General features: G+C 35.5%; 1 protein-coding gene across 3 annotated transcripts in view; it reads left to right on the top strand.

The window, feature by feature from the left end:
- The window catches only part of ATAD2 (ATPase family AAA domain containing 2), a 50,242-nt gene that overhangs the window by 16,636 nt on the left and 20,391 nt on the right, over positions 1 to 13,215 (top strand). For 2 of the 3 annotated variants that reach the window (XM_023728179.1, XM_023728180.1), the window contains 7 exons: positions 560 to 706; positions 1,325 to 1,442; positions 4,215 to 4,322; positions 9,346 to 9,457; positions 9,700 to 9,815; positions 10,342 to 10,516; positions 11,370 to 11,458. In XM_023728179.1, the coding sequence (XP_023583947.1) occupies positions 560 to 706; positions 1,325 to 1,442; positions 4,215 to 4,322; positions 9,346 to 9,457; positions 9,700 to 9,815; positions 10,342 to 10,516; positions 11,370 to 11,458 (865 nt within the window). The remainder of the gene's footprint in view (positions 1 to 559; positions 707 to 1,324; positions 1,443 to 4,214; positions 4,323 to 9,345; positions 9,458 to 9,699; positions 9,816 to 10,341; positions 10,517 to 11,369; positions 11,459 to 13,215) is intronic. The other variant, XM_004372985.3, reaches the window with a different exon arrangement.

Below are 13,215 nucleotides of genomic sequence, written 5' to 3'. Positions count from 1 at the left end.
TTCAAGTTAGGGCTTATTACCATAAACTATTAGAATTTTTCTTGAGTGAAACCCAGTTTTCTAAAATGCGGTTCTAAAATGTTTGGTGAGGGTGTTTTACTATTATCATAAGTAGATTATATGAGTTATGCTGCATGTAGCTCAGTAACAGCTAGGGAGGTGGATGGAATGTCAGATTTAAGTTTAGCATAACATGGTGTCAAATTTTAGTGTCTCCTCACTTAGCTTTTGCCTTTTAACTTGGAAGTTTAAGTATAGTCCCTATTTTAATTAAAATAGCAGCAACTTTAGTTTGGTATTTATTGGCAATAGCCTTTAATTTTCTTTCTACGCTTAATTTTTTCCCCTTCAAGTTGTTTTTATTCTGAAATTTTTTATGTCATTTTTTTTAAATCTTCATTTAATATTACAAAAGAATTACAGATTCTTTGTATGAACAATCTAAAAGTAGATAAATAAAAAGGCAAGGGACTGTTCTCCCCCAACCAACTTCTCTGTGTTAACAACTGTTAACATTTTGGTGAGAATCCTTTTGGAAGTAAGTGTTTCTTAATTGTAGAATCTTCTGAAGAGGGTGAAGACCAAGAAGATGAAGATGATGGTGAAGATGAAGATGATGATGAAGAAGATGGAGAAGAAGATAATCAGAAACGATACTATCTTAGACAGAGAAAAGCTACTGTTTACTACCAGGCTCCATTGGAAAGTAAGTGCTATATATTTTTTTCTAGGAGAAGATGTAATTATTTTACTAGCTTTATCTTTACTATCCCTCCTTTCTAATTCTTTCTTGTTTTTTAGTATTTTTCATGTTATGATAGTGCCAAAGTACTCATTGGCTGTTGTCTTTTCCTAACCTATCCTAAATCTGTCATTTCTTCCAAAGAAAGCTCAGTGGTAGCCTTGACCAAAGCACGTAATTGGGCTGTTCTGGAATTTTATATGTCTGCCATTGTTTTAGATTTCACAGTTTTCTTTTTTAATCTGTTTTGTCAGTTAGTAGAGATAGAACTGCTTTTGATTTGTTAACAGTGTACCTAAATACTTATGAACATAGACATGCAGGGCTAATAATCACTTGTTATGCACCCGTACTATCAGAATGGTTGGCCAGTGTGTTTTTCGTTTGGTTGGTATCTGTGATGTACGTATTTTCAACAACAAACCTGCAGACATGCAGATTTAAAATGTGAGCAGTAAAATATTCTATAGTAGATATTTACTAGTATTTTCATGGAAGGCAGCACATTTGTAAGTATTCAGATGAAGAGCAAAAATAGCTTCCTATATATTTGTATGTCATGGAGATATAATTCTTTTTTAGAACCTCGTCATCAGAGAAAGCCCAATATATTTTATAGTGGCCCAGCTTCTCCTGCAAGACCAAGATATCGATTGTCTTCTGCGGGACCAAGAAGTCCTTATTGTAAACGAATGAACAGGTTTGGTTCTGAAATAGTGATTGATTTATGACAATGTAAATGTGGCTATGTTAGGGTAGAATTCTAGACTAGAGTTGTAGAATTGGTGTGTTAGGGTAGGAGTCTAGAAACTTAATTTGAGAATTTATCTCTATGCCTTTAATACTGTAATCCCTACTACCATGGAATAGTTTTTGCTTTTGCTTCCACTAATAGGAAGTGTTAGTAACTACCATGGTAAGGTAGTTTATTCCATTGTTCCAAATCTTAATAATAAAGCTACCATTTATTCAGTGTTTATTGTATTCCTAGTTCTGTGTTAAGCATTTTATATAGACTGTTTCATTTAATCCTCACAGTAAGTTAGAGTGTAGCTTTAATCTTGTCTTCACATACAATCACAGACATTTTCCTACCATGTCAAGTGTTCTAAGTTATATACCTAGTCATCCTTTTCTGGATGTTTTAGTAGGCAACATTCATTTTCTTTGACTACTCCAATTATTCATGTGTTTCTTTTCCTTTTGCATCCCAATAGTTGTTGCTTGTCTGTCAAAAATTTAAGCCCAAAGAAGTAATTCCTCTTGTTACTTCTTCAGTCTCCTGAGTAATGAAAGGTTTTCTGATGCATTAGAACTGTCAGGGTAATAGTAGCACTGTGGTAGTTCATGAATGACAGAGCTTGTTGGCAAAGACTAAAAAGTGAGAAAAAATGACATTGATATGGGAAAGAGTACTTTTCCCTAATATTTAGTTTATTTTCCCAGAAGTAAAACTGAAATATTGTAGACTTCAACTACTTGAATAGCTCTTGGAAGTCATAGAAGAAGTAGAGTATCCAATAATGTTTTGCTTTAAAGTGCTGAGATTCACCTTTTCTAGAAAAAATATGAAACACTATTCACGTCCCTAGTATAACTATACTTTGATGTTTAATTTTATTTTCAAATTGGCAAAACCACAGTGTACATTCTAGATTTCTTGTTTCGTCATCTCTTCAGAAGGCCTAATAGGGTGGAGGATCAAGAAGACAAACTCACCCTGTCAGGGCTGCCCAAGATAAATTGACTTGAAAGGAGGCCAGATTGTCAGTATTTTTCATAGGCCCCTTAGAACGTCTTTAAAACCAGTATTTTGGTAGTGAAGTTAATGATCTTTAGAAAAGGAGAGTAAGGTGTAGGGCTCTCTGAAATCCCCACCAGTGTAATAGTAGATTCTTGGAATAGACAGGCAACTATTGGAATAGAATAGATTAGACAACAGACTAATATGTTGAGCAAATCATTTAACCTATGAGTCACTCTAGCCTTGACTGTAAAATGAACCTACTAGGTAATTGGTACTTGCGCAGAGTTTTCATTAGCATTAAATGAGATAACATGCTAAGCACCTGAGACAGGAAACAGTAAATATTAGTTCTTTTTATTAACTGTAAAGCTATTCTTACTTCAGTTATGTAAATACATGGAGAAGTTAGAACCTATTGTAATGGTAATGTTGAATAGGTTAGTTTTTCATATAAAACTGCAGGCTTGTACTGGCTATTTTAGATTCAAGCTGATCACAACAATGGTCTTGGGTAGGTAGGTGAGTGGATGATTATTTTATTTATTTCTGTTTATTTCTATGTTTCCACAACTTCTTACCAAAAATCCTTGGAACCATCTGTGTTTCAGAATTCGGGTTTTTTTCTGGATGTACAATGATAACACACTGCATATGTAGTGTATAACATTAATATCTCCAGAGTTACATAGGGCATATAATCAAACACAATAATTTTTTAGAGATACATATGAATAATCATAGTAAGTGGGATAAATAGCAACTATGAATTGCCTACTGCCATTTCAGGCCATATTTTGCTGCTAAGTGAGTGACAGAAACACTTTTTCTCAGAGTTTTTAACATACAGGATTCTGAACCTACATTATGCACATAATGGTTGTGAACCTTTTATATTTTTAGAAACACCTACTTGACAAGATTGCACTCTGACTCACAAAAAGCTGTGGACCTTGAGCCAACAGAATGATTAAAGGTTTTTCCCAGCTATGTTCTGTTCTTTTTTTCCCCTGTGGTTCTTTTACTACTGTCCAAAGGTAGAAATGATTTAAATTTTTTGTGTGTAGTGTTTGGCATCTTATTTAATGCTGCCAACCAGCCTAAGAGTTTGATAGTATTTTTATCTCTTTTTGTAAGTGAGAAAACTGAGGCTCATATAGGTTGGAGAACTCACATTACATAGCTGCTTAAGTGACAGAGTTAGGAATTTACAGTTGATGATATGCTGTAGAGTCCTTGCTGTTTACCAGGATTTTTTTACCTTTCTGATGTCTTTTGGTTTACATAAAAATCTCCTGTCCTCCTTTTAAGGATATTTGACATTTCAAAATAGATGATTTCCTCCCAAATATGAAATTGTGTATGATATAATATTGAAGATACTTTTTCAAATTACGGTTTCAAGATTCTAATACATTCTTTTTCCCACCATTCTCTTTAAGGATAATTGATTTATATCAAGACTTAAGAAATCACTCTGCCTAGACTATCTCCTATCTTAACGAAGATTTGATGGTCAGCCCTACTATCGCCTAATGTCTTTTTTGCTCTTCCTCTCAGTTATCCAGATCTTTTGTTCCCTTCAAAAGATTCAACCCACAAAAGCTACTTTTTGTGATTCATCAAATGTATTACTTTTTGGATCATTGTGTTTTTCTGATGTTTGGCTCTTGTGCATTTTTTTTGCCCTGTCTTCCCTCATCATGACTTAAAATTTCCTCACTTTAGACGAAGGCATGCAATCCACAGTAGTGACTCTACTTCATCTTCCTCTTCTGAAGATGAACAACAATTTGAGAGGCGAAGGAAAAGGAGCCGTAATAGAGCTATCAGCAGGTAAGGGCTACATTAATGCCTCTGTAAACAGCTTTTTTTGTTTGTTTGTTTTTATTGTGCTTTAGGTGAAAGTTTTCAGTTCAAGTTAGTCTCTCATACAAAAATGTATACACATATTGTTAGGTGACCCTAGTTGCTCTCCCTATAATGTGACAGCACACTCCCCTTTTCCACCTTGGATTTCCCATGTCCATTCAACCAGCTCCTATCCCTTTCTGCCTTCTCATCTTGCCTCCAGACAGGAGCTGCCCGTTTAGTCTCATGTATCTACTTGAACTAAGAAGCACACTCTTCACAAATATTATTTTATGTTTTATAGTCCGATCTAATCTTTGTCTGAAGAGTCGACTTCAGGAATGGTTTTAGTTCTGGGTTAACAGAGTTCCGGGGGCCATGTCTTCTGGGGTTCTTCCAGTCTCAGTCAGACCATTATGTCTGGTCTTTTTACGTGAATTTGATCTCTGCACCCTGCTTCTCTCCTGCTCCGTCAAGGACTGTCTGTTGTGTTCCTTGGCAGGGCAGTCAATTGTGGTAGCCGGGCACCATCTGGTTCTTCTGGTCTCAGGCTGATGGAGTCTCTGGTTTATGTGGCCTGTTTTTTCTCTTGGGCTAATATTTTCCTTGTGTCTTTGGCGTTCTTCATTCTCCTTTGCTCCAGGTGGGTTGGGACCAACTGATGCATCTTAGATGGCCACTTGCAAGCTTTTAAGACCCCAGATGCCACTCACCAAAGTGGGATGCAGAACATTTTCTTAATAAATTTTGTTATGCCAGTTGACCTAGATGTCCCCCAAAACCACAGTCCCCAGACCCCTGCCCCTGCTATTCTGTCCCTGGAAGTGTTTGTTTTTGTTCAGGAAACTTCTTAGCTTTTGGTTTAGTCCAGTGATGCTGACATCCATTCCCCTGTATTGTGTGTTGTCTTTCTCTTCACCTGACATAATTCTTGTCTACTATCTAGTTTGTGAATTCCCCTCTCCCTCCCTCCTGACCCTTGTAACCATCAAAGAATGTTTTCTTCTGTGTTTTAAACCTTTTCTTGAGTTCTTATAATAGTGGTCTCATGCAATATTTGTCCTTTTGTGACTGACTAAATTCACTCAGCATAATGCCTTCCAGGTTCATCCATGTCGTGAGATGTTTCGCGGATTCATCATTGTTCTTTATCATTGTGTAGTATTCCATAGTGTGAATACGCCATCATTTGTTTATCGTCCGTTGATGGGCAGCTAGGTTGTTTCCATCTTTTTGCTATTGTGAACAGTGCTACGATGAACATGGGTTTGTGAATACCTATTCATGTGACTTTTATTTCTCTGGGATATATTCCAAGGAGTGGGATTACTGGATTGTATGATACTTCTATTTCTAGCTTTTTAAGGAAGCACCAAATTGATTTCCAAAGTGGTTGTACCATTTTACATTCCCACCAGCAGTGTATAAGTGTTCCAGTCTCTCCACAACCTCTCCAACATTTATTATTTTGCGTTTTTTGGATTAACGCTAGCCTTGTTGGGGTGAGATGCTATCTCATTGTAGTTTTGATCTGCATTTCGCTAATGGCTAATGATTGTGAGCATTTCCTCATGTATCTGGTAGCCATCTGAATGTCTTCTTTGGTGAAAAATGCCTTGTCATATCCTTTGCCCATGTTTTCTTTGGGTTATTTGTCTTTTTGTTGTTGAGGTTTTGCAGTATCTGGTAGACTTTAGAGATTAGACTCTGATCAGATACGTCGTAGCCAAAAATTTTTTCCCAGTCTGTAGGTTGTGTTTTGACTCTTTTGGTGAATTCTTTTGATGAGCATAAGTGTTTGATTTTTAGGACCTCCCTGTTACCTAGTTTCTTTTCTGGTGTTTGTGCATTGTTAGTTATGTTTTGTATTCTGTTTATACCATGTATCAGGGCTCCTAGCATTGTCCCTATTTTTTCTTCCATGATCTTTATCATTTTAGATTTTATATTTAGGTCTGATCCATTTTGAGTTACTTTTTGTGCATGGTGTGAGGTATGGGTCTTGTTTCAGTGTTTTGCAGATGGATATCCAGTTATGCCAGCACCATTTGTTAAAGAGACTGTCTTTTCCCCATTTAACAAACTTTGGGCCTTTGTCAAATATCAACTGCTCATAGGTGGATGAATTTACGTCTGGGTTCTCAATTCTGTTCCATTGGTGTGTATATATGTTGTTGTCCCAGTACCAGGCTGTTTTGACTACTGTGGCAGTATAATAGGTTCTAAAATCAGGTAGTGTGGGGCCTCCCACTTTGTTCTTCTGCTTCAGTAATGCTTTATTTATCCAGGGCCTCTTCTCTTTCCATATAAAGTTGATGATTTGTTTCTCCATCTTATTAAGAAGTGTTGGAATTTGAATCAGGATTGCATTGTATCTGTAGATTGCTTTGGGTAGAACTGACATTTTCACAATATTGAGTCTTCCTATCCATGAGCAAGGTATGTTTTTACACTTATGTAGGTCTCTTTTGGTTTCTTGCAGTACTGTCGTGTCACTTTCTTTGTATAGGTCCTTTACATCTCTGGTTAGATGTATTCCTAGGTATTCTATCTTCTTAGGGGCTATTGTAAACGGTACTGATTTGGTGATTTCCTCTTCAAAGTTCTCTTTGTTGGTGTAGAGGGATCCAACTGATTTTTGTATGTTTATCTTGTATCCTGATACTTTCCTGAAATCTGTTAGTTCTGATAGTTTTCTTGGGGATTCTTTGGGGTTTTCTGTACGTAAGATCATATCATCTGCAAATATGGATACTTCTTCCTTATCAGTTTGGATGCCCTTTATTTCTTTTTCTAGCCCAATTGCTCTGGCTAGGACCTCCAGCACAATGTTGAATAAGAGCAGTGATAAAGGGAATCTTTGTCTGGTTCCCATTCTCAAGGGGAATGCTTTCATACTCTCCCCATTTAGGATGATGTTGGCTGTTGGCTTTGTATAAATGCCTTTTATTATGTTGAGGAATTCCCTTCTATTCCTATTTTACTGAGAGTTTTTATCATGAATGGGCGTTGGACTTTGTCAAATGCCTTTTCTGCATCAATTGATAAGATCATGTGGTTCTTATCTTTTGTTTTATTAATGTGATGGATTACATTGATTATTTTTCTAATGTTGAACCATCCCTGTATACCTAGTATGAATCCCAGTTGGTCATGGTGAATTATGTTTTTGATATGTTATTGAATTCTCTTGGCTAAAATTTTGTTGAGTGTTAAGTCCACATATATTAACCAACTCATTTGATTTTCTCAATAATTATGTGAAGTAGATAGGGCAAGGATTATTCCTATTTTATAGGATGAAAAGTGCTTGGATTCTAATAATAAAATATACTTTATGTTCAGAGTAGAGCCCAATCCTTGATGAAGCAGTTGGAAAGTAGTAGTTCAAGGGGCCTGCAAACCAGTCATTTTAGTATCCTAAGCTCTATCCTTGCGTCATGTTAGAGCTGCACTGTCCACTACAGTAGCTACTATCCACATGTGCTGTTGAGCACTTAAACTGTGGCCAGTCAGAATTGAGATATACTGTAAGTACAGAAAATATACACTTGGGTCTCGAAAACCTAGTACAAAAAAAGAATGTAGAATATCATATCTCAACTTAAAAAATATTGATTACTTTCACCTAAGCACAATAAAATTAAATATGTATATATATAAATAGATTGCATGTTGAAATGATAATATTTTAGATATATTAGGATAGATAAAATACATTACTAAAATTTGTTTCATTTTCTTAATGTGGCTAATAGAAAATTTAAAATTACATTTATGGCTTACATCTTATTTCTGTTGGACAGCAATGAGGTAGATCATCTGAAAGCTGAGTACTTAGATTACTTGTATTTTTCTGAGCCCTGGTGGTGCAGTAGTTAAGCCCTCCACCACTAACTGAAAGGTTGGTAGTTTGAACCCACCGTTTGCTATACTGGAGAAAATTAACAGTGCTTATGTAAAGATTACAGCCTTGGAAACCCTACGGGGCAGTTCTCCTCTCCAGTAGGGTTGCTATGAGTTGGAATTGACTTAGTGGCACCGGGTTTGGTTTTTGGGTTCAATCATATAAATGGAGTTAATCCTAAGGATTTTATATTATGCAGTTATATACTTTTATTGAGAATTATTTAAAAAACACCCATCAAAAAGCCAAAATTGAAAACTTGTCCATCGAATGTTTTCACTATATAAATTATTCTTGGAGTTTGGGGCTAGAAAAAGTTTTCATTTGTGGTAAGCATGGTGTGCTTTTACTCGTGTTTAGCTGCAGCAGTCATTCTTAGGCTCTCTAGCCTCTAACATAATTGGTTTTTATTTTTCAATCTATAAAATGAGCAGATTCTTCTAGGTATATTCTTTGTAACCTATCATACTGATTTTAAAAGTAGGAAAGTAGTGATACATTCTTGCTTGCCTCAGAAGATTGATGTGGATCCAGACGCTGGTGCATTATGACTATTTTGCTGAGAGGTTAGTATAGCAGAGTTGTTGCAGGTCTAGAGACAGCCCAGCCTACTTGGGGTTGAGTCAGGGCTCTGCCATGTAATAGCTGTGTGACCTTAGGAAAGTTAGTTAACCTTTCTGTGCCTCAATTTTCTTTTAAAATAGGGAAAATAAGAGTACCTACCTCTTAAGACTTGTGAGGACCTAAAGAATTAATACATGTAAAGCACCTGAAGCAATGTCTGACAAATGGTAAACACTCTCTGTATATTACACACAATCATTATAATGTGTTTTGACATTGTGAATTCTCCACTGTGGATTACTTCATGGTACTCATGGTCAGTCTTTATAACTGATAATTTCATTTGTAACTCTTAAATTCTTGACCTTAGTTCCCTCACCTACAAATAAAATGAGAAAGTTGAAAGACATACACTCAAGATTGCTCCAATTGAAATTATTTTTTTTTTAATTTCTAAGAAAAAATGTCCATAATCTAATATGGAATTTGGGGAGGGAGGGAGAATTGATGGGTGTTTTTTAAGAAGATCTTTTTCAGTAGGTGCCTCCCACTCAACTTTCGGAAAGATGAATTGAAAGGAATTTATAAAGATAGAATGAAAATTGGAGCAAGCCTTGCTGATGTTGATCCTATGCAAGTAGATTCTTCAGTGAGTACTGTGTTTTGAAATGTATGCTTGTACTATAATATTGTTCATTTGTTTTAGTCAGTTTTAAAGTTAAAGGGAAATCAGTTTTGGTTATTTTTGTTTGTTTTTTAATCAGAAACTTTAACCTTTACAAGACAATTTTTTCTTTTGACTGTGTATGGGTTAGGTATTATTTAGGGGTGGGTAACATTTTAATCTTGACTCCACATCTAAGAAAGTCAGTGTTTCCCTTCTATGACCAGGTACGGTTTGATAGTGTTGGTGGCCTGTCTAATCATATTGCGGCTCTAAAGGAGATGGTGGTTTTTCCATTACTTTATCCAGAAGTCTTTGAAAAATTCAAAATTCAGCCTCCAAGGTAATTATAGTTTTTATTTTAATCAAAATCTGTGCTATGTTACTATTATATAGAAAGATAATGCTTCTCTGTTGAAATTTTTCAGATCTATGGTAATTTAATTCACTTTTTTCTGCAAGGTCCTGGGTACTTTGAATATTTTTATTTTCTTGTTAAACTTTTGGTGCTATGTTACTGACCCTGAGACCAAAGATTCTAGATGAAATCTGCTGTACTTTCCCATGATATCTGTCATAAAAGTAAACTATCAAATCATTTTAACCATGATTTCTATGCAAGGTAATCTGATGAACATGATGAATGAATAAAAGAAAATCTGTTCCAAATAAAGGGGTTTATTTACAGCTTCAATATTAATTCCCAGATTTTAGGTATGTTTTGTGGATTGAAACTGTATTTCAGTTGCCTTATTTACTTTTCTATTCACTAAGTGAATTTATGAAATTGCTTCCTAATTTTCTTTTTAAATTTTGTTTAAACATTCCGCTTTTAATGTAGTGCTAAAACATTGCATATTCTTTTACAGAGGTTGTTTGTTTTATGGTCCTCCTGGAACTGGAAAAACCCTGGTTGCTAGAGCCCTTGCCAATGAGTGCAGTCAAGGGGACAAAAGAGCAGCATTTTTCATGAGGAAAGGTGCTGACTGTCTGAGTAAATGGGTAGGGGAATCTGAAAGACAGCTACGATTGCTGTTTGACCAGGTATGATATTAAAATTTACCTATATGGATAATTTTATAAACAGTGCAAATGTAAGTTTAAGGATTAGATAAATCTTGCATTTAATCACTTTTCATATAAACAGATTCAAAAGAACTGGATCAACTATAACGCCTTCCTAGAATATTTTTCTTTCTATGTCAAGATAACACTGACCTACAGTGAACAGCTTTATAGTAAGAAGACAAATAATTGGATCTAAATTCTTTGACGTCTTAAGTCGCATCCTTAGAGAGAGAGTGGAAGTCTCATATTTAAGAGACAGTAGTAGTGTGTTATATTATGTCTCAGCATATGAGTTGAAGAGTAGTTCTGCCTGAAGACAGCTTTCAGTTTCACATCCCAGATTGTATTGACAGCACATTGTAAGACAATGCTTCTGCAAATGCTTTTAAATCTCTTATTGGAACTCACATTCCTTCTTGATTTTAACTTCATAAAAATAGATAAAACTGTGAAATCTTGCTAAATATTGTTTTCTCATCCTGATGTGGAGGAAGGCTATGGGTCACATCTAATCTTCTTTGCCTTGTTTTTATAATTAGTCTTTAATAGATATTTCTTGTGTGATCAATAACTGTAACAATATGAAATCTTAAGGTGCGTAACCACCTTAGATTAACTGAATGTTTCCAACTGAAAAAGCAAATTAAATGAAACTATGTGCTATTATAATTTAGTCTGAATCCTTAAAACAGTTCTTGAATTTACATTTATATTTATAAGTTATATTCTGGTAAGCAAGTTTGAATGAAAATGGATTAAGATGGCTTATATTAAGTTGATGTATTTGAGGCCTTTTGCGGTAACATGGACTACTGGACTTGCTTTCTAGGCCTATCAGATGCGCCCATCAATTATTTTCTTTGATGAAATTGATGGTCTGGCTCCAGTACGGTCAAGCAGGCAAGATCAAATACACAGGTAAAACTGGCTTGATGGCACTTCTGCCTTTCTTCCTATATTCTAAGCTGTATTTGACAGTGCATGAAAGATAGAATGTTAAGTGATAAAAGAAACTTTTCAAACCAGTGATTTTTTTTTGTTGTTGTTGTACCCATACCCATTGCCGTCAAGTTGATTCTGACTCATAAGTAGCCTTAGTGGTGCAGTGGTTAAGCGCTTGTGCTTGGCTGCTAAGCAAAAGACCAGCAGTTCAAACCTACCAGCCACGCCATGGGTGGAAGGTGTGGCAGTCTGCGTCCTTAAAGATTTACAGCCTTGGAAACCCTATGGAGCAGCTCTGCTCGGTCGTATAGGGTGACTATGAGTTTTTGATAGTAGAACCCCTGTATATAGAGTGAAACCTGTGACAGCTGGAACTTGACCAGGACTGCCTTGTTTTTCCGGGTCTCGAAAAATTTTCCACCTTTGACAGAGTGCAGTCTTAACCACTTTTCTGTTGCTCATTTTAGTGGAAAATATTTGCATTTTCCTTCTTTGATAGGTTTCTGCATTTGCAGGTTTTACTGTAGTAGAAGAAGAAAAAAAACCTGTTCTGGGCGGTGGGGTGTTCTGAAACACAGTTTAAAAATCTTAGTTACAGAAGATTTAACTCTTGATGGAAACTTAAATACCAGCAGGCCAGCCAGCTAAGGCAAATGAGTGAGGCAGGCCAGTGGCAAGAGTGGGGCTATGGTGGGGCATGTGGCTGCATGCCCTATCTTAAGAACATGGCCTGTTGATTTTAGCTCCAACTTATTATCGAAGTACAAAAGGTAACCCAGACTTGAAAAATAGATTATCTCTCTTTCTCAAATTTTGTATTCAAATTGTTAAGTGTCTTTTAAACATTGCCAGCTAATTTGGATGCTTTTAAGACACTGTCTGGACCAAACAAAATATGTCTTAGAGCATGACTACTGGTTTAAGATTCTAACACTAGCTGAGGTTCCTCATTGTAAAGATGAGAAAACTGCAGCCCCTCCATGATAAGTTGCTTACCCAAGGGAGCAGTTTTCCTTAGTGTTCCTGCCCCAAGTAGAATCCAGACTACCTTTAGTTTCAATTCATTTTCAGTTTTCCAGACCTTCTTTTCAAGTGGTCTTATGATTATCTGTTAAGTGCTTAATTAATTTGGGATATGTAACATTTGCAGGCCTTCTATATACCATTGTGTTATATTCTAGACATGTAATGTGATTAATAGGCTTTGACTTTTCTAATACCTAACAATGTTTACTATCTTCTGGTAGCTGCCTTTAACTTTATGCTATACAATTTCATTTGTAGCTGAGTAAATTACTGTTCACTACTGTAAAAATACTTGTCTTTACACGTCCTACCAGTAATCTTACGGACTTTTTCTGTATGATGGACACGTTTCATCACCAGCCTCACTGTATTCATTGTGTTAAGGAGGAGAAACATAACAATACTATACAATCTCTTTGCAATCAAATAACTGAGTACCTATTTAATGGATTTGGGCACAGTTTTAAAGGCATTGGAGAAATTTTAGCAAGAAAAACTGTAGAAAAATTTTAACAAGCAGAAGCATATCATCTCAGATATTTTTAAAGAGAAATTTAGTATATAATTTTTGTTTTTTTTTTTTGACCAAATACTTTTAGAATCTGACAGAGTAAACATTTTTATTAAATTCTGCTTTTTAGGAAGTTAACATATTGATATGTTTCAATATATACATACTTAACATATTTGCTTATTTTTTTAAAGAA

The sequence above is a fragment of the Trichechus manatus genome, unplaced genomic scaffold (genome assembly GCF_000243295.1).
Source record: "Trichechus manatus latirostris isolate Lorelei unplaced genomic scaffold, TriManLat1.0 scaffold00022, whole genome shotgun sequence".
Classification (NCBI taxonomy): Eukaryota; Metazoa; Chordata; class Mammalia; order Sirenia; family Trichechidae; genus Trichechus; species Trichechus manatus.
The sequence above is the reverse complement of the archived record's forward strand: the minus strand, read 5'-3'. Positions and strand labels throughout refer to the sequence as shown.